Here is a 22357-nt window from a genome sequence, read left to right as displayed (position 1 = left end):
ATAGTACGACCAATGACAGAAAAGAGGTTAACTGATATCTCATTGCATAGGTGTATTTACTACTAGTACACACACAGTCTTTATACGGATTTTGCACTTCCAATTTGGAATAAATCAGCCTCTAATGCAGGGGTCCCCAACCTGTAGCTCGGGAGCCACATGTGGCTCGTGGTCCCATGAATTGTGGCTCGCGGCTGTCTGCCAGCTTGGTGCATTACCTCCAGGTGTAGCAAACCGGTATGAAGTGCACATCTCAAAATGGTGAATGTGAGCAGCTCTGCACAGAAGAGCAGATTTGGATGCACATGAATTTAGAGATAATTTAACTATGGTAAGCTGGAGACAGGATGATACTACCTATCAGAAGAGACACTTGAAGCTGGGTGTGAGTTTTTTGGGAAAATACTGAATGAGGGTATCGTAGGAACCCCTGGTTCTTGGTACACTGCTCCCGGTTGATTTCTGTGGGAAAGGTTTTGTTATCACTATACCTGTAATGGGCGCTTTGGTTGCCATCACTGTGAAGTGAGTGGGCGCTTGATGTAGCTCTTAAGGTCAGTAAGGTTGGGGACAATTGCTCTAATGTATTTAAATCACGGATTTTAACATTGTAGACATGCGTGATGCTAATTAGTGGATACCATGCATTAACATGACCCTTGTGTCACATTTTGAGGGGTACCATCATTTCTGTCCAGGCCTATTTCATGAGTTATTTTTTTTTTTATTATTTCTGAAGCATAGTTGAAAACCAATGTCTGACTTTCATTTTCATACATTTTTTATTTATTATTACTTTTGTCAGATTCAAGCTATTTCTGTGACCATTGTGGGTTTTTCTGTCATTAAACGAGGAGTACCAACAATTTTGACCACGTGTGTATGTATGGCTCAATTCCCTGCCTAACCAGCCATTTATAATGTTATTCATTTAAACCCATATTTAAAGAAAGTATTTAAACCTCCACTTTTCCCGGTTTTAGAGGTACATCGCATAACCGAAGCTGCATAAAATGTATATACCCGTCATCTGCACTTCCGGTCATGTGTAATGCAATTCTGTAATGCATACACCTAGCTTCCGAGGTTCAATGATGCTGCCAAATAAAGCAGAATACATGCATGAGATTTGTAGGGAGCTAGCTGTGACGCCATCTCTTGTAAATCATGCTATCATGCCCACAGGGGGGTGTTAACATGAAAAGAAGGCCAACTAGTCTGAGAAAACTAACACTCCATCGACATGTCAAATGGCAGACGCGGTACTGAATAAGGTGCACGTCTCTGACTTGGGAGCACACAGAGAAAGCAGCACGAAAAGGATGTCTGTGCCAGTTCCCCCTTGTGCCATTAATCCGCCACTACGTGGTTGTAATCTGGCTCCAACGCACAATACTCAGAGCATCGGCCAGTCCCTCGCTGTAGCGGGAGCCAGAGTTTCCCCGTCCTGTGACATTACCCAGTCAACATCTGCGGGGGTTCCTCCAGGATCGGAGTACACTCGTCCAGAGTCACACAGCGGTGAGTGTTCCAAGGGTAGCGAGGAAACGTTATGCGCTATGGGGTTAATTTAAAAGAAATGGAGCTAACTTCAGCGTTAAAGGAGATAATCCTACAATTATCTCATTCAAGGGGAGAAGTGGTGAACAATGCAACACCACAATCCGCTAATCTACACAAAGACGCCTTCTTCTGCGGGATCAGCCCGCTAGGCGCTCATATAGACCAGGAAACGAGACATAAAATCTGGAACAACGATTCTATTGATATATGGTGGATAAAGCGAATGATAGGGGATTCGAAAGGGGGAGATCGAAAATCGGATTAACCATGAATAATTGGCTCCAGGCCTTCGCAGTATTATTATTATTATTATTATACATTTTTATAGCGCCATTTATTCCATGGCGCTTTACATGTGAATACGGGGCAAATATAGACAAATACATTAAACATGAGCAGATAACAAGGCACACGAGTACATAAGGAGGGAGGACCCTGCCCGCGAGGGCTCACAGTCTGCAGGGGGTGGGTGAGGATACACTAGGAGAGGGAAGAGCTGGCTGTGCGGCTGTTCAGTAGGTTGAGGATCACTGCAGGCTGTAGGCTTGTCGGAAGAGATGAGTCTTCAGGTTCTTTTTGAAGGTTTCTATGGTAGGCGCAAGTCTGATGTGTTGGGGTAGAGAGTTCCAGAGTATGGGGGAAGCACGGGAGAAGTCTTGGATGCGGTTATGGGAAGAAGAGATGAGAGGGGAGTAGAGAAGGAGGTCTTGGGAGGACCGGAGGTCGCGTGTAGGTAGGTACCGGGAGACCATGTCACAGATGTATGGAGGAGACAGGTTGTGGATGGCTTTGTATGTCAGTGTGAGGGATTTGAACTGGAGTCTCTGGGCGATAGGAAGCCAGTGAAGGGCTTGACACAGGGGAGAGGCTGGGGAATAGCGGGGGGACAGGTGGATTAGTCGGGCAGCAGAGTGTAGGATGGATTGGAGTGGTGCCAGAGTGCTAGAGGGGAGTCCAGAGAGTAGGAGGTTGCAGTAGTCGAGGCGGGAGATGTTAAGGGCATGCACTAGCGTTTTTGCAGTGTTGCGGTCAAGGAAAGCACGGATCCGGGAAATATTTTTGAGTTTGAGACAACAGGAGGAGGCAAGGGCTTGGATATGTGGCTTGAAAGAGAGGGCAGAGTCGAGGATCACCCCGAGGCACCGGGCGTGTGGGACTGGGGATAGTGAGCAGCCATTGACATTGATGGATAGGTCTGGTGGAGGGGTAGAGTGAGATGGGGGAAAGATGATGAATTCTGTTTTGTCCATGTTCAGTTGTAGAAAGCGAGCAGAAAAGAAGGCTGAAATGGCAGACAGACAGTGCGGGATTTTGGTAAGCAAGGAGGAGAGGTCAGGTCCGGAGAGGTAGATCTGCGTGTCGTCACGCAGTATTGGGCTGTATTATTTGCCAGAAACATCCGGAACGCTGCTCCGAATTATTTATATATCAGGACATGATATATAGTTCGTACAAGTCGCACGGCGGTTCAGCCTGGCGTCGGTACGACGAGGAGTTCCGCAGGCGTCTGGCCATACAGCCCGATCTAGGCTGGGGGGTTAAAGCAACAGATGTGTGGTTGCGACTGATGCGGTCCCAAAAGCAGCCCCCCCTTTTCAGCCACGACCACTAATTACTCCGCAGCTGCAGGTCAGAACTCAGTAGTTGTTCGAAAATTCGGGGCCTGCTGGTTATTTAACGAGGGAAACTGCCGATTTCAAGCGCTATGCAAATTCAGACATGATTGCTCCGCTTGCAGGGTGGGAGTGGGGCTGGGGGGCGAGACACCCAGCGTCAAGGTGCACTCGCCAGGCATACAAAGGGCCTGCAAGGCAGAACCCCAGTGAGCGTAACCGAGATGGCCCCCTGGCTAAATCTCAACCCCAATAAGTCAGCGGCTCAGCAGCTGCAAGCGGGATTCTCCGACGGGTTTTTCATCCCTTTCAGGTTTACGAGAACGCCAACCTTATCCGATAACCTAAAATCTGCTCGAGAATTCCCTGGAATTCTTAGACAAAAAATAGCTAAGGAGGTAGAATTGGGTAGAATTGCAGGCCCCTTCCAGTTGCTCCCCTTCAAAAACATTAAAATATCTCCGTTAGGCATCATAAAAAGGAACCTGGTAAATACCGTCTAATCCATCATTTATCCCACCCAAAGGGCGATTCAGTTAACGACGCAATTTCCCCAGAAGAAGCTTCTGTCTCCTACGCGTCGTTCGATAAAGTGGTAGAATTAGTCCGGGCAGCCGGGACCGGCGCCCTGCTAGCCAAATCAGACATTGAATCGGCATTCCGTTTACTACCCGTGCACCCCGAATGTTTCCACCTTCTGGGCTGCAAAGTGGACCAACACTATTACTTCGATATGTGCCTCCCGATGGGATGTGCCATCTCATGTCACTATTTCGAGCTATTCAGCACCTTCCTAGATTGGGTAGTTCGGTACGAGACGGGCAGCAAATCACTAATTCACTACCTCGACGATTTCCTGTTTGTCGGCCCCAAAGATTCTAAACTCTGCTCCGATTTACTAGGAAAATTCAAATATATCGCACACAAATTCGGCGTGCCATTGTCACCGGAAAAAACGGAGGGACCATGTAATGTATTGCCCTTCTTGAGCATCGAAATATATACTAATTTGATGGTTTTCCGCTTACCAGAGGATAAAATACAAAAAACCCAGCAAATGTTGAAAGGCTTCCGCGAAGTTAACAAGGTAACCCTACAGCAAATGCAGGGGTTATTGGGGCTACTGACGTTCGCCTGCAGTGTAATGCCGGTGGGCAGAGCATTCTCGCACAGACTATCTTTGGCAACAAAAGGCGCTTCTCAGCCCGGCCATAGAATCAGGCTCACTCGGTCGCTAAAAGCAGACCTGCTAGTATGGCAGACGTCCCTACAATCGTACAACGGTCACACGTACGTCATGGCTAGAGAGATCACAAGCAAGGAATTAGGGCTGACAATAGGGTGGAACAAAAAAGAGGGTTTTGCAGCAATCTTAAAAACCAATGGTGCAAATCTGGTTGGCCAGAGAAATGGACGTCAACAAAGTGGGGGCAAGACCCAGCCCTATGGGAATTGTTTGCACTAGTAGCAGCGTTGGAGATATGGGCCGATCAGTTGAGAAACATGAACATTCGTTTCCAAACAAAAAATGTGAAAACAGCGAAGAGTTTAAATCAGAGGTGTCAAACTGCATTCCTCAAGGGCTGCAAACAGGTCATGTTTTCAGGATTTGGATTTCCTTGTACTGCACAGGTGATAATCACATGTCTTCTTCATCATTGCCCATACTCGCTCTCTTGCGCCGGCTAGCGCTGATATGCCTTGAAAACAATATTTGGTGTAGAGCCACCGTGGTGGCGGAAGTTGACGATGATATCATTAACCCACTGTTATTTTCCAATTGGCAGGCTTTCAGAATCCAGCAGCCCAAAGCGCAACCCCGGGGTATTCCGTGTCCACTGTCCCTCTGGGACACAGTAGCCAATCATTGATGCCCTTAATTCGGACCTCCGTGTCGCCAGCTACCTGGCAGGTGTATGGTAAGGGTTGGGAGGAGTGATGCTCAAGAATTCAGGGTAGGCCAGTTGATAACTGCGACTAAGCACGAAGCGCGGTGACGATCGATTTTCTACTACGGTTGAGGGAAGGTGGGGCGTCGGGTACCTCGGCACAACGGAAATTATCGGGGCTAGCATTTTTCTTTCAATTATTGGGATGGGTAGACGTAACTAAATCCTTCTGCATAAGACAAGCCATAAAAGGTTGGAAAAGGCTTCAGCCAAGCCAAGAATGTCGCCACCCCATTTCTCTGAGACTATTGCAGGACCTGATCGCGATATCCCCGTCAGTTTGCTCATCGCAATAGGAGGCGGCCCTCATATCGGCAGCTTTTGCGACCGTCTTTTTCGGAGCACTGCGTATCAGCGAATTGCTACCGCGGTCAAAAACGTGTCGGAAGGAGGCCTCATTAACGGGGACATAGTGATATGCAGCGACGCCCTGCGCATCAGGGTTAGGAAATCCAAATGCGATCCCACCGGTAGGGGCACTTGGGTCCTGATTAACTCTACAGATGGCCCAGCTTGCCCGCTAAAAATGGTTAAAACATACGCCGTAATAAGACACGCGGGTAGATTATTCTTCACTCATCCAGACGGGTCCCCTCTGACCAAGTACCAATTCCAGGCAATGTTCAAGCTATGCTTGGAGAAAACCGGCGCAAATCCAAAGGAGTACGGAACACATTCGTTCCGGATAGGGGCGGCCACAGATGCAGCTAGGGCAGGAGTGTCAGAGGCCGAGGTGCAGAGAATGGGTCGTTGGAAGTCCGCATGCTTCGCCAGAAACATAAGACCCGACTTGGTTAACCCCTTCATGACCCAGCCTATTTTGACCTTAATGACCTGGCCGTTTTTTGCAATTCTGACCAGTGTCCCTTTATGAGGTAATAACTCAGGAACGCTTCAATGGATCCTAGCGGTTCTGAGATTGTTTTTTCGTGACATATTGGGCTTCATGTTAGTGGTAAATTTAGGTCAATAAATTCTGTGTTTATTTGTGATAAAAACGGAAATTTGGCAAAAATTTTGAAAATTTCGCAATTTTCACATTTTGAATTTTTATTCTGTTAAACCAGAGAGTTATGTGACACAAAATAGTTAATAAATAACATTTCCCACACGCCTACTTTACATCAGCACAATTTTGGAAACATTTTTTTTTGCTAGGAAGTTATAGGGGTTAAAATTTGACCAGCGATTTCTCATTTTTACAACGAAATTTACAAAACCATTTTTTTTAGGGACCACCTCACATTTGAATTCAGTTTGAGGGGTCTATATGGCTGAAAATACCCAAAAGTGACACCATTCTAAAAACTGCACCCCTCAAGGTGCACAAAACCACATTCAAGAAGTTTATTAACCCTTCAGGTGCTTCACAGCAGCAGAAGCAACATGGAAGGAAAAAATGAACATTTAACTTTTTAGTCACAAAAATGATTTTTCAGCAACAATTTTTTTATTTTCCTAATGGTAAAAGGAGAAACTGAACAATGAAAGTTGTTGTCCAATTTGTCCTGAGTACGCTGATACCTCATATGTGGGGGTAAACCACTGTTTGGGCGCACAGCAGGGCTTGGAAGGGAAGGAGCGCCATTTGACTTTTTGAATGAAAAATTGGCTGCACTCTTTAGCGGACACCATGTCACGTTTAGAGAGCCCCCGTGTGCCTAAAAATTGGAGCTCCCCCACAAGTGACCCCATTTTGGAAACTAGACGCCCCAAGGAACTTATCTAGATGCATAGTGAGCCCTTTAAACCCCCAGGAGCTTCACAAATCGATCCGTAAAAATGAAAAAGTACTTTTTTTTCCACAAAAAATTTCTTTTCGCCTCAATTTTTTCATTTTCACATGGGTACTAGGATAAAATGGATCCTAAAATTTGTTGAGCAATTTCTCCCGAGTACGCCGATACCTCATATGTGGGGGTAAACCACTGTTTGGGCACACGGCAGGGCTCGGAAGGGAAGGCGCGCCTTTTGACTTTTTGAATGGAAAATTAGCTCCAATTGTTAGCGGACACTATGTCGCGTTTGGAGAGCCCCTGTGTGCCTATGCATTGGAGCTCCCCTACAAGTGACCCCATTTTGGAAACTAGACCCCCCCAAGGAACTTATCTAGATGCATACTGAGCACTTTAAACCCCCAGGTGCTTCACAGAAGTTTATAATGCAGAGCCACGAAAATCAAAAATAATTTTTCTTTTCTCAAAAATGATTTTTTAGCCTGGAATTTCCTATTTTGCCAATGGTAATAGGAGAAATTGGACCACAAATTTTGTTGTCCAGTTTGTCCTGAGTACGCAGATACCCCATATGTGGGGGTAAACCACTGTTTGGGCGCACGGCAGGGCTCAGAAGGGAAGGCACGCCATTTGGCTTTTTAAATGGAAAATTAGCTCCAATCATTTGCGGACACCATGTCGCGTTTGGAGAGCCCCTGTGTGCTTACACATTGGAGATCCCCCACAAATGACCCCATTTTGGAAACTAGACCCCCAAAGGAACTAATCTAGATGTGTGGTGAGCACTTTGAACCCTCAAGTGCTTCACAGAAGTTTATAATGCAGAGCCATGAAATTTAAAAAAAAAAATTTCTTTTCTCAAAAATGATTTTTTATTTTCCCAAGGGTAACAGGAGAAATTTGACCCCAAAAGTTGTTGTCCAGTTTCTCCTGAGTACGCCGATACTCCATATGTGGGGGTAAACCACTGTTTAGGCACATGCTGGAGCTCGGAAGTGAAGTAGTGACGTTTTGAAATGCAGACTTTGATGGAATGGTCTGCGGACGTCATGTTGCGTTTGCAGAGCCCCTGGTGTGCCTAAACAGTAGAAACCCCCCACAAGTGACCCCATTTTGGAAACTAGACCCCCAAAGGAACTTATCTAGATATGTGGTGAGCACTTTCAACCCCCAAGTGCTTTACAGAAGTTTATAACGCAGAGCCGTGAAAATAATAAATACGTTTTCTTTCCTCAAAAATAATTTTTTAGCCCAGAATTTGTTATTTTCCCAAGGGTAACAGGAGAAATTGGACCCCAAAAGTTGTTGTGCAGTTTCTCCTGAGTACGCCGATACCCCATGTGTGGGGGTAAACCACTGTTTGGGCACACGTCGGGGCTCAGAAGGGAAGTAGTGACTTTTGAAATGCAGACTTTGATGGAATGGTCTGCGGACGTCATGTTGCGTTTGCAGAGCCCCTGGTGTGCCTAAACAGTAGAAACCCCCCACAAGTGACCCCATTTTGGAAACTAGACCCCCCAAGGAACTTATCTAGATATGTGGTGAGCACTTTGAACCCCCAAGTGCTTCACAGACGTTTACAACGCAGAGCCGTGAAAATAAAAAATCATTTTTCTTTCCTCAAAAATGATGTTTTAGCAAGCAATTTTTTATTTTCTCAAGGGTAACAGGAGAAACTGGACCCCAGTAATTGTTGCGCAGTTTGTCCTGAGTATGCTGGTACCCCATATGTGGGGGTAAACCACTGTTTGGGCACACGTCGGGGCTCGGAAGTGAGGGAGCACCATTTGACTTTTTGAATACAAGATTGGCTGGAATCAATGGTGGCGCCATGTTGCGTTTGGAGACCCCCTGATGTGCCTAAACAGTGGTAACCCCTCAATTCTGACGCCAACACACCCCTAACCCTTATCCCAACTGTAGTCGTAACCCTAATCACTACCCTAACCCCAACACACCCCTAACCACAACCCTAACCCCAACACACCCCTAACCCTAATTCCAACCCAACCCTAACCCTAAGGCTATGTGCCAACGTTGCGGATTCGTGTGAGATATTTCCTCACCATTTTTGAAAAATCCGCGGGTAAAAGGCACTGCGTTTTACCTGCGGATTTACCGCGGATAGCCAGTGTTTTTTGTGCGGATTTCACCTGTGGATTCCTATTGAGGAACAGGTGTAAAACGCTGCGGAATCCGCACAAAGAATTGACATGCTGCGGAAAATACAACGCAGCGTTTCCGCGTGGTATTTTCCGCACCATGGGTACAGCGGATTTGGTTTTCCATATGTTTACATGGTACTGTAAACCTGATGGAACACTGCTGCGGATCCGCAGCCAAATCCGCACCGTGTGCACATGACCAAATTCTAAAGGTATGTGCACACGCTGCGGAAAATGCTGTGGATCCGCAGCAGTTTCCCATGAGTTTACAGTTCAATGTAAACCTATGGGAAACAAAAATCGCTGTACACATGCTGCAGAAAAACTGCACGGAAACGCAGCGGTTTACATTCCGCAGCATGTCACTTCTTTCTGCGGATTCCGCAGCGGTTTTACAACTGCTCCAATAGAAAATCGCAGTTGTAAAACCGCAGTGAAATGCGCAGAAAAACCGCGGTAAATCCACAGCGGTTTAGCACTGCGGATTTATCAAATCCTCTGCGGAAAAATCCAGAATACGTGTGCACATCCCGAACCCTAACCCTACCCCTAACCCCAACCTTAGTGGAAAAAAAATCATTATTTTTTTTATTGTCCCTACCTATGGGGGTGACAAAGGGGGGGGGGGGGGGGGTCATTTATTATTTTTTTTATTTTGATCACTGAGATATAACCTATCTCAGTGATCAAAATTCACTCTGGAACGAATCTGCCTGCCAGGGCACGGGGGGGCGTCGGAGCACGGGGGGGTGGATCGGAGCATGGGGGAGGTGGATCTTAACACGGGGGGGTGGATTGGAGCACGGGGTGGGGGATCGCTGTGCGGGGGGTTGGTTTGGAGCACGGGGGGATCGCTGTGCGGGGGAGGATCGGAGTGCGGGGGGGTTTGATTGGAGCACGGGGGGTGTGATTGGAGCACGGGGGGAGCGGACAGGAGGACGGGGGAGCGGAGCACAGGACGGAGGGGAGCGGAGCACAGATCGGAGGGCTGGGGGGGGGGGGGGCGATCGGTGGGGTGGGGTGGGTGCACATAAGTGTTTCCAGCCATGGCCGATGATATTGCAGCATCGGCCATGGCTGGATTGTAATATTTCACCAGTTTTTTAGGTGAAATATTACAAATCGCTCTGATTGGCTGTTGAAAGTGAAACTGCCAATCAGAGCGATCGTAGCCAGGGGGGGGGGGGGGTGCGTCACAGGTCGGATTGGCACCGACTTTCATGACGCATACGCTGTCACAGGGCGGGAAGGGGTTAATTAACATGTGTTGTCTCTTACAGGGGTTGAAGTTTGGGTTGTAGGAGATTCTTACGTATACTGGGCCGAAGAGAGGGCCAAACTGCGGCCAGGAGGAACAAATCTTTACCTCCCGGGCATAAAAGTTAATTGGAGGGGTATCAGAGGCCTCCAGTGGCAGGTGTTCAAGGAGATGGTTGGCATAGCGAGGATGGTGGAACACCCGGTGCTAATGGTGGTACACGCTGGCAGCAACGACCTTGGAAAACAAAAGGTGGCCGAATTGCACAGATGGGTGACAACGGATATGGAGAGGTTCAGCTGTCTTTTCAGGAACATGATACTGGTGTGGTCTGATATAACACCACGGGCCGTATGGCGAGGAGCAAGAGATAAAAAAGCCATAGAGAGGACAAGGAGTAAATTCAATGCTCGGATTGGAAAATATGTGAGAGGAAGAGGCGGTATCGTGATTCGTCACCACCCGCTACAAGGGAATAACACGCCACAATTAAGACCGGACGGAATACACCTAACGGACATTGGCCTCGATATTTTTTTGTTGGGTTTACAGGATGGGATTGAACAGGCCCTAACATTGATGGGTGGGGTCGGAGTCCCGTGTAGGTAATACACGGGATCCTCCATGGCGGAAGAAGTGGAGGAGGGCAAAGGTCGTAACCGCTCGTTGGGCCAATTCCCCTGACGATCATGGACAGGAGCTCGGCCCGAGCTGCTCGTTACGATATGTAATTGCCCTTTCTCTGCTTATTTAATTAATAAACTGTGACCAACCTGTTCAACCCACCTAGGACTGTGTGTGTTTCATTACGGGATTGATGGGAGGGGGGAAGGCACTGGTTACGACACCCAGATCTCCACAGTCTGGCAGACGCGGTACTGAATAAGGTGCGCGTCTCTGACTTGGGAGCACACAGAGAAAGCAGCACGAAAAGGATGTCTGTGCCAGTTCCCCCCTGGCATCACTCCCCCCCCTTAGTGATGCACTAATTTGAAGACCCCCAGCCGGTCAGTGGTCACTAGAGGGGAGGGGTCCTACGGCCACTCCTACAGGGGTTAAATCCAGGTGTCCGACCGGGAACTTCCTCTTTTCCTCCCGGCGGACACCTGGAAGCTTTTGTCCCACCCTCCCTCCCTTTTAAAGGCTATTGGTGTTACTAACCCGCGGGATAATGTAAATTTGTAAATGCTATGGTAAGATGTATAAAAAAATAAATAAAATAAATAAAAATGTATATACGTATGTGATATAACTAACCCTAGTAACCTTTATTAAGTCACAGCGGAAGAAGGCAAAGGTCGTAACCGCTCGTTGGGCCAATTCCCCTGTCGATCACGGACAGGAGCTCGGCGCGAGCCGCTCGTTACGATATGTAATTGCCCTTTCTCTGCTTATTTAATTAATAAACTGTGACCGACCTGTTCAACCCACCTAGCACTGTGTGTGTTTCATTATGGGATTGATGGGAGGTGGGAAGGCACTGGTTACGACACCCAGGTCTCCACAGTCTGCCTAATTAGCACTGAAAAATCTGAGCTTATAAATACTGTTTTTTAAATAAAACATGGATGTAAGTGAATAATATTATAAAGGGCTGGTTAGGTAGGGAATTTAGTCAATATATGTGAATGTTACTGGGTGAGGGCATGAGGGGACCTGACAGGTTCCCTTTAAGTCTTTATTCTTAATTTTTTTTTTTACTTTGTTTTAGGGAACTTGAACATGCAATTGTCTGATCGCTTATACTATAAACTGTTTTACCACAGTATTTAATGTACACCGGTCTTTTTTTTTTTTGAAACATAAATTTTTATTTATTTACAAATTGTGTCAAGCATTACATCTTATTGACATTAAATTCTTAATAATTAACACAACGTTATGGGGATTAGGGAAGGGAAGAGGATAGGGGATATGGTGACATTACAATAACTATCCAATCACATTCTCTATATGCAAATCTGCAAAGTTATTTAAGAACGGTATTTAAACGGAAAGATAACCAATTGATCAATTTTTTATGAAATTGAGCTATATTATTATTAGATGTAGCGATTATTTTTTCTGATGGGCAATTTTCGTTGATCAGTGATACGACCTCGGGCAGTGAGGGGCACTTGGAGTTTTTCCAGTAACTAGCAATTTTGATTCTTGTTGCTACAATAATATGTACAATCACTGTATGGAACTCATAGGGAAACGAGTCCAAATCAATAGCGAGTAATGCCTGCTGTGCATTAAGATTCACCGGTATACCACAAATCTGGGACATCAGATGATCTATGGCTTCCCACAGACGTCTAATTCTGTCACAACTCCACCATATATGTAACATGTCTGCACAGGGGTCTCCACACCTCCAGCACGTGTCTGGGGAACTGCGTAACATCCTAGACAATCTACTGGGAGTGAAATACCACCGATATAACAATTTCCTGGAGTTTTCTATGTGGTTAGTACATTTAGATTGGCTTCCAATAATTAAGAAGGATGCCCTCCACTGATCCGGTGTGAATGTGCAGTTTAGGTCTTTTTCCCACTTTTGCAGGTATGTAGTTAGAGAGGGCAGGGTATTCTCCAACATACAGTCGTAGCTTGTGGACAGCGCCCTAATCTGTGATGTCGGGTTCATCAGCATAGAGTAAAGTTTAGATGGCCGTGCAGGCATCTGTTTTTTCCTTTCAGTTAGGAAATGCCGGATCTGCAAATATTTGTAAAAATCCCTTTGAGGAACATTGTATTTATCTCGTAATGATGTAAAAGTAATCATTTCCTCCCCATCACACAAGTTCCCAATTGAGGTGGTTTTGGGTAAATTCCAATTTTTAAGTTTGAGGTCCGGGATACAATGCTCCAGTGTCTCTATAGGAGCTTTGAGGAATGCGGTTTGTATAAGGCCTAATTTATTAGTCAGCACACTCCATAGCTCCAGAGCCGCGTCTATTGTTGGGGACATTTTTAGGTATCTATTAGGGGCTATAGTTTGATGTGCCTGGTAAAAAGCTGAGACATTGGAGGTTCTCATCAGATGTTTTTCAATTGCTATCCAGTGCCGATCATCATCATTATTCCACATGAATCGTAACTGTTCGAATAATGCGGCCCTGTAGTACCGGACCACTGAGGGGCACCCTAGGCCACCCTTACTCATAGGGATGTAAAGCGTGTCCGCTTGGACTCTGGGTTTTCTCTCTTGCCAAATGTATTTTAAAATCATTGCTTGAAAATCTTTTAATATTTTCATTGGGAATATGATGGGGAGATTGCGGAATAAATACTGTATTTGTGGGAGAATGAACATTTTTACCGATGCAATCCTGCCCAGCCATGACAGTTCGTGTTTCTTCATACGTAACATGTCAGTTTGGATTTTCTTCCTTAGAGACTCATAATTCAGTGATAGCATTTTATCTGCTGAGAGTGTCAGCCGAATACCTAAATACTCAATATGGTCATTTTCCCACTTAAAAGGGTATTTATTCTCAAAATTTTTGGGGTGTTTTGTGAGAGGGGTTAGGTTTAATACCTGGCATTTAGACACGTTCAGCTTATAATATGATATTTTAGCATATGAGTCGATTACTTGCATTGCTGCCGGTAATGATTCTGTCGGGTTTGTCAACGCTAGAATGATGTCGTCAGCAAATAAACCTATTTTGTGTTCCGTTTTATTCACCTGAATTCCTGATATCATCGAGTGTGATCTAATTTTCTGCGCTAGAGGCTCAATCACCAAAGCGAATATAAGGGGTGATAGCGGACACCCCTGTCTCGTCCCGTTAGTAATAGTAAACCTGTCCGACATCATTCCAGAGACAGAAACCGACGCTGATGGGTGAGAATATAGCAGAGTGATTGCTTTAGCAATATTACCCGCAAATCCGAATCTGGCCAGAACCTCAAACAGGTATCCCCAATGCACCCGATCGAATGCCTTCTCCGCGTCCAGGGATAGAAGCAGAGAAGGCGTCCGGTCCCTCCCCGCCACATGGATGAGGTCAATCATTCGTCTGGTGCCGTCCAATGTCTGTCTAGATTTGATAAATCCAACCTGGTCTCTGTGCACCAGGGAGGGGATTACATCGGAGAGTCTATTTGCTAAGATTTTTGAGTACAGCTTGAGGTCAGTATTTAGAAGGGATATTGGCCTGAAATTACTTGGATGATCGGGCGTTTTTCCTGGCTTGGGGAGGACTATAGTCGCTTGTAACATTTCTTCTCGTATTTTGCCTGTTTCAAATATATTTTGGAAGACTAATAGATGTGGGGACAATATTTGTTTGAATAGCTTCAAGTATTCATTAGTTATACCATCCGGTCCTGGGGATTTATTATTTTTTGTTGCCTGAATGGTTTGTTGGATTTCTTTTTGGCTTATAGGTTGATTTATTGCAATCAATTTATCCTCCGGGATTTGGGGTAGGGATATGCTATTCAGGAAATTATTAATTAGCTCAGCGTTGGGTTGTGGGATAAGGTTGTCGGTCTTGAGATTATAGAGTGAGGAGTAATATCTTGCGAAAGTATTCGCAATTTCTTTAGGGTTGTATATTTTGTTCTTTTGATCATCTTGTATGTGAGCTATGTTTTGCTTTGTTAATCTCGCTTTAATCTTATTGGCAAGTATTTTACTCGCCTTATTCCCCTGCCAATAATATTTCGCTTTATTCCGCCTCAAATTATGCTCATATTTATATTGGAATAGCTGATATAGTTCGTATCTTGCCTTTTGTAGTTTTCTATATACCGTGGGTGATGGGCTATGTTTATGGATGTTTTCCAATGTTGCTATATTTTTATTGAGCTCTTCTATTTGTCGCATTCTCCATTTTTTGTGTTGCGCTGCTATCTGTATTAGCCGCCCTCTTATATAGGCCTTGTGGGCGCACCACACTGTGGTCGGGGATATGTCAGGGGTACTATTGATATCAAAAAATTCCTGGAGAAGGTCGTTAAGTTGGGATTTAATATTATCGGAGGCTATTAGGAAGTTATTAATTCTCCACGGAGAATAAGTTAAATTATTGTACGTCTCTTTAATTTGGCATGTTACAGGAGCGTGGTCCGACCAGGTTATGTTCCCAATTTTTGCTGATTGTATATTTTGTAGGAGCCATTTATCCACTACTATTAGATCTATTCTTGAATATACTTTGTGTGGGTGGGAGTAATATGTATAATCCCTTTCAGAAGCATGAAGGACCCTCCACGTGTCATACAGTTCTTCTGATATAAGACACTGGGACAACGCATGGGATTGGGACTTTTTCTTTGAGCACCAAGATTTGTCTATATTGGGGATCGGGACGATGTTAAAATCTCCACAGATTAGCAGGGATCCTTGTTTTATTTTGGATAATTTAGTTATGAGGTCTTTAACCCCTTCACGACATGCGCCGTACATCTACTGCGCATGCCGTGAATCCCCCTTTGATGTGGGCTCCGGCGGTGAGCCCACATCAAAGTCGCGACATGCCAGCTGTTTTGTACAGCTGACATGTGCGCGCAATAGCGGCGGGTGAAATCGCTATTCACCCGCCGCTATTAACCTGTTAAATGCCGCTGTCAAACACAGACAGCGGCATTTAACTACCGCATCCGGCCGGGCGGCCGGATATGACGTCATCGCCGACCCCCGTCACATGATCGGGGGTCGGCGATGCATCAGGAAGGTAACCATAGAGGTCCTTGAGACCTCTATGGTTACTGATGCAGGTCTGCTGTGAGCGCCCCCCTGTGGTCGGCGCTCACAGCACACCTGCATTTCTGCTACATAGCAGCGATCTGATTATCGCTGCTATGTAGCAGAGCCGATCAGGCTATGCCAGCTTCTAGCCTCCCATGGAGGCTATTGAAGCATGGCACAAGTAAAAAAAAAATGTTTTTAAAAATATGAAAAAAATATAAAAAAATATAAAAGTTTAAATCACCCCCCTTTCGCCCCATCCTAAATAAAACAATTAAAAAAAAAAAAAAACCTACATGTATTTGGTATCGCCGTGTTCAGAATCGCCCGATCTATCAATTAAAAAAAAGCATTAACCTGATCGCTAAACGGCGTAGCGAGAAAAAAATCCGAAACGCCAGAATTACGTTTTTTTGGTCGCCGCAACATTGCATTAAAATGCAATAACGGGCGATCAAAAGAACGTATCTGCGCAAAAATGGTATCATTAAAAACATCAGCTCGGCACGCAAAAAATAAGCCCTCACCCGACCCCAGATCACGAAAAATGGAGACGCTACGGGTATCGGAAAATGGCACTTTTTTTTTTTTTAGCAAAGTTTGGAATTTTTTTTTACCACTTAGATAAAAAATAACCTAGTCATGTTAGGTGTCTATGAACTCGTAATGACCTAGAGAATCATATTGGCAGGCTAGTTTTAGCATTTAGTGAACCTAGCAAAAAAGCCAAACAAAAAACAAGTGTGGGATTGCACTTTTTTTTGCAATTTCACCGCACTTGGAATTTTTTCCCCGTTTTCTAGTAAAAGACATGGTAAAACCAATGGTGTCGTTCAAAAGTACAACTTGTCCCGCAAAAAATAAGCCCTCACATGACCATATTGACGGAAAAATAAAAAAGTTATGGCTCTGGGAAGGAGGGAAGCGAAAAACGAACACGCAAAAATGAAAAAGGGCCGCGACTTGAAGGGGTTAATAAAAGTGATTTGACCTGTATTGGGTGCATATATAGATGCAATTGTATACACCTTATTGATATTACATATCAATATTACATATCTGCCTTCATCATCCAGAACGCTATCAACAAGCTGGAACGCTACAGTGTCTTTTATTGCAATCGCTACCCCTCTCTTCTTTTTCGCCGCATATGACACATAGATATGGGGGTAATTTTTATGTTGTAGTCTGGGTGTATCATCACGATTTAAATGAGTTTCTTGGACACATAGTATGTCCGCTTTGAGTGCCTGGGCTTCTTTCCATAATAACGATCTCTTGAAAGGGCTGTTTAGGCCTTTCGCATTAATGCTAGATATTTGAAATACCATCAGTTACAAAAAAGAAAAAAAATTCAATCAGTCACCAGATACAGGATAATAATAAGGGAAACAAAGGGGTTAAAGTAATTAACAACAACCAGAACAAGTACAACTTGTACAACTCAGAGTCCGGTTCTATGTGAACCAACTGGATAGTCGTTCCTATCCAGTATTAAAGGGGGGAGAGAATAGAAAAAACGAAAGCAATATTCTCATGCCCCTTCAACCTGCCAGCCAGGCAAAAAAAATAACAGTGTGGTGTCCCGGCATAGGCACACAGGGGGTACATATGGTAACAGTACTTGCGTGAGAATCAGGTCCATTCTTTGTTCAGCGTCGGGGGTCTTTTCTTTAGTGGGGAGCTGGTATCTTCATCCACTGATGTCAGGGACCAATCCTGGAGCAGGGTCATGGCCTCTCTGGGAGACGCAAGGACGTGTGAAGTTCCGTTTTTCGTCACGATGAGCTTTACTGGATATCCCCACCTGTAGACAATACTGTTGTCCCGCAGAATCTTGGTTGCGGATGAGAATTCTCGCCTCCTGTTCAGGGTTGTCGCAGACTAGTCGGTGAACACCAGAATGTTCCGGAATCTTTCGGGAAGTTCTTGCTTTGCTGACGCTGACTTGGTCACAGCCTCCTTGAAGTGGTAGAAGTGCAGCCTGGCTATCACGTCTCGCGGTGTGGAGCTGGAAGCAGACTTTGGTTTGGGGATCCGATGTGCCCTGTCAATCAGCAGGTCCCTCTGTTCTGCTGACGGCACCAGAACTGTGAAGAAGTCCATTAGAAACTCCTTTAGTGTATCCGCTGACACACTCTCAGGGATTCCTCTGAAACGTAGGTTATTGCGCCTGGATCGGTCTTCTAGGTCTGCAAGCTTCAGTTTTAGGGCCATGATTTCTTCGTCCGCTTCATTATGCGCGTCTACTAGTTGGTTGTGCGCCGTAGTATATTCCTCCAGTTTCCCCTCTGTGTGTGAGGTTCTGTCGCCAATCTGCGTTATTTCTTTATGTAGCTCAGTGAAAGCCGTTGTGATATCAGTGTGAATGGCTTGCTTCAGGTCTCCCAGCAGGGATCTGAGTGTGGCTACAGTGACAGGGGCAGAATTGGAGTCTGTAATAGGAGAGTCTGAGGAGACGGTCAGGGCTGTGTTTAGTGGCTGTAAATCTTCAGGCTCTGAACCTTCAGCATTCCTAGCAGGGGGGGAAAGCAGGGACTGCAGCGTTGGTGAATAGCTCTGTGTGCTCAGGGACCTTGCAGTTTTGCTGGGAGTTTGGGGCTGGTGGAGTGATTCACTGTTCAGCTCTGACCTTTGCTTTGCACTGCCATTACTCCTGCTGTTGCCGGCGGCCGCGTGGTGAGAGCTGCGGTCGCCATCTTGGATCCAACTACCCATCGCTTCAAAGACCTGGACCCTGCTGGGCGCCTGCCCCCTCCTTCTCCCTCGCTTCATTCCTGGAGTGCACCACCGCCTGGCTTATCTTATCTTCAGATCTGACCTCCTCCGGTCACCTCACTGTGCTTTGGGCCGCTTATGATAGCTGGTGGTTAGGGAGCTCGAGCCTCGCACGTCCGCTCAGCTCCACATCCGGTCACGCCCCCTCGTACATCGGTCTTTTAAAAATCTCAGCTCCAACCGCTGCTAAGATACAGGTCACAGCTGTGCAACAGTCAGCCTCTATCCTAGCACTGACTACAAACATAATTTGCTTTTAGGGGTTAAAACAATTTTTCATATTCTAAAAGGTTTTCGGATATGGATTAGTGCTATTTATTTCCAGTGTGCGATTTATGCATCTTAAAAGTCTTACCTGTTTCCATTACAAATGCAGCTAAAGAATTTCCACAGTTTTCATATTCTGGATACTTGGATACCAGTTCGGAAAACTTTTGTTTTATCACTTGCGTTATCTGGTCATGAACAAAAGAACGCTTCTCTGGAAAAACAACACCACAATACAATACATTTAAGTAGCAATTTTAAGTTGAAATATATCACAGCTTATTAGAGAAAGCATGTTCTATAATTAAAACATTAATTTCTTAAAATGTAAAAACAATTGAAGACATATTTTTAGGGTAGTTTGGCATTCGAGTCAGCACGGTGATGAGCAATTAATTGTCCACAGGCTGCATGCTGGTCTTAAGTGCCCATTCAACCTTCGACCATTAAGTACCCGACTCAAGAGTTATGTAATCTCTGTTTTAGAAGAGACAATTTCTGTGCCCAGTAGGTGGCAACATCATAGACATGTGCCCATCTGCAGAACACATGAAAAAATTTAGACTCCAGTCAAGTAGAGGTATAGGTGATGCACTTGGCATGCATAAGCAAATCTGCCATTGAGTAGCATGTACAGTTATTACCAAACCTAAAAGGCAAGTAGCACATGTTTAAAAAAATAAACAAATAGCACAAATGTTGTGTATCCACTGGAATGGTACAACCTAAAAATATAATACACAACCAAAGGATTTAACCCCTTTCTGACATCAGACGTAGTACCAAGTCCATGTGCCCTGGGCCCGTCTGACCATGGACGGGATAGTACGTCATCGTCGATCGGTCGCGCACATGGGTGGTGTGCGGCCGAGTGTCAGCTGATTCTCACAGCTGACACCCGGCACTAAGTCACAGACCGCTCCCGGCAATTTAACCGCCGAACACTGCGATCAAACATGATTGCAGCGTTCTGGAGCCGGCACAGGGGCTGACAGCCCCTCTGCCTTTGGATCAGAGTCCCGATCGCTGCCATGGAGATCCGATGTCGTCAAGACATCTGGGTCTCCAGAGCTGAGAGACTTCCTGTCATGCACAGTGATGATCAGGAAGTCTCTCAGGTCAGTGTGCAGTATTGGTTTAAATTAATGGTTTAAATAATTGTAAAAATAAAAATCAATATTTATTCTATCACTAAATAAATATTTGAATTAAAAAAAAATCTAAATAAAAGTACACATGGGTAATTCCATATCAAGTGATCCAAATATGAATATTTTTTTTACCTCACGTCTTTAGATTTTTTTTTTTTTTTATGAAGTACAAATTACAAATTAAAAGTTTTGAATTTTTTTCTTCATCAGTTAATTTTTTACAGATTTCCAAAGTTTCAAAAAAGCGCGGATTTTGGCCTGGTATGGCTTTACATTGTTTATCATATCTCGGGCTAGAATTAAGATAAAGAGGTGGGAGAGGCATCATGTTTTTCAGAACGGTACCGGCTTTCGCATGATATGTCACAAGACTGTTTTGGAGAAATCAAATTCAAAATTTTGATGCGCAATTGTGAAAAAATGTATGTTTTAATATTGTGAAAACATGCCATGTGTGTTACTTGTGTTCTTGTTTATGTTTGTACAGGGATTCAACTTGGGACCTATCAAATTTTTATTTTTTTTAAGCCTTGAATCATCTGATTTTATGTTTGTGTGAGCTTCTTCCATTTTTCTTTTCAAATTACAATTTATTGCATTCAACATTTGTATGCAACAATAAAGAAACACAAAAAACAAATACAGAAGTGCAAGAAGAAAAGCTCTATGACCACCTTTATCTCTCCTTAAAGAAAAAGACATCCCATATAAGTGGGGATTTCCATTGCAGCTGATAGCTTTTAAAGGAGGGAAAACAGCAACTTTTCGTAATCTGGGTGATCTGGCCACCTTCCTGGGAACTTTTGAGTTACCAATGACTGACCTTCCTGATTGGCCGAGTTCCCCCCAGCTCCCAGACATTCCACCGAGATGGCTGAAAGCTCAACATGCCAAACAACATATGAAACATGGTCCTTTCGGACAGACCTGAGGGGACTCTCCTCCCCACTCTTTCTGTTTTCAGAGCATAATACCCTGCATACACATGCCCTGACAAGTTTTTCTGACTTCTGGATCAATATGTGTTGGGTTTGCCCGTGCTCAATCGTATGGACCGTTTTCACTTAAGTGGACATTTAAACTTACTATCTGCTATTAAAATAATATTAAGAGTTAGAAGGTCTAATTACCCCCCCAATAGTTTATATTGTTCAGTTAGAGCTCAAATTTAATTCAAGGGGGGTTAGACGTTGGTTACTTTGATGGACCTTAAGGCTGTGTGCACACGATGCTGTTTCGCGTTTTTTTCGCAATAAAAACGCTATAAAACCGCAAAAAAAAACCCAGCATAGAATAAGCATCCCATCATTTAGAATGAATTCTGCATGTTTTGTGCACATGATGCGTTTTTTTTCCGCATCGCGGTAAAAAACTCAGCATGTTCATTAATTTTGCGGGGTTTTTTTGCGGATTTCCCACAATAAAATGCATTGGGAAATGTCCGGAAAAAAACGCATCAAAAACGCACCAAAAACGCGCAAAAATGCATGCAGATTTCTTGCAGAAGATTTCAGGTTTTTCTCAGGAATTTTCTGCAAGGATTCCAGAACGTGTGCACATAGCCTAAATAATGTTACTTACTTGCTGTTATTTTGTCTAGGCCATGGGGGTGACAGAGCTTGGATCTCACCCTCGGCTTTTCCTCACCCAAACCGATGTGTCTGGTGGATTCTCGACACATCACGATTTCTTCCTTTAGGTATTCACTCACCGCCCACTAAACTTCCTTTTTTCATTCTCAATCTGTTTGTTTCCTTCTCTTTTTCTTCCTTCCTAATGTTCCATTCCCAGTTCCTTAACTTATTCCCCACCCTGGAATTACACATGAATATACAGATCTGGTTTCCGTCCCCATACAACCAATTCTTTAAACAACACATTGATTATGGCTGAAGTTAAATTTTGTTCCTTTAATGCTAAAGGGTTAAACATACCAGAAAAAAGATAGCAGATCTTGTACTCCAACCATAAGCAACGTGTCTCAATTTTGCTGCTTCAGGAGACTCACTTTAAGGCTGCCATCACACTAGCAGTATTTGGTCAGTATTTTACATCAGTATTTGTAAGCCAAAACCAGGAGTGGAACAATTAGAGGAAAAGTATAATAGAAACATATGCACCACTTCTGCATTTATCACCCACTCCTGGTTTTGGCTTACAAATACTGATGTAAAATACTGACCAAATACTG

General features: G+C 44.6%; 1 protein-coding gene across 1 annotated transcript in view; it reads right to left on the bottom strand.

The window, feature by feature from the left end:
- ADAD1 (adenosine deaminase domain containing 1) overlaps positions 1-22357 on the bottom strand; it is a 225461-nt gene that overhangs the window by 92800 nt on the left and 110304 nt on the right. The window contains exon 6 of the mRNA XM_069743906.1: positions 19104-19229. Coding sequence (XP_069600007.1) covers positions 19104-19229 — 126 coding nt within the window. The remainder of the gene's footprint in view (positions 1-19103; positions 19230-22357) is intronic.

The sequence above is a fragment of the Ranitomeya imitator genome, chromosome 1, assembly GCF_032444005.1.
Source record: "Ranitomeya imitator isolate aRanImi1 chromosome 1, aRanImi1.pri, whole genome shotgun sequence".
NCBI lineage: Eukaryota > Metazoa > Chordata > Amphibia > Anura > Dendrobatidae > Ranitomeya > Ranitomeya imitator.
This window is presented reverse-complemented; position numbering and strand designations above follow the sequence as displayed.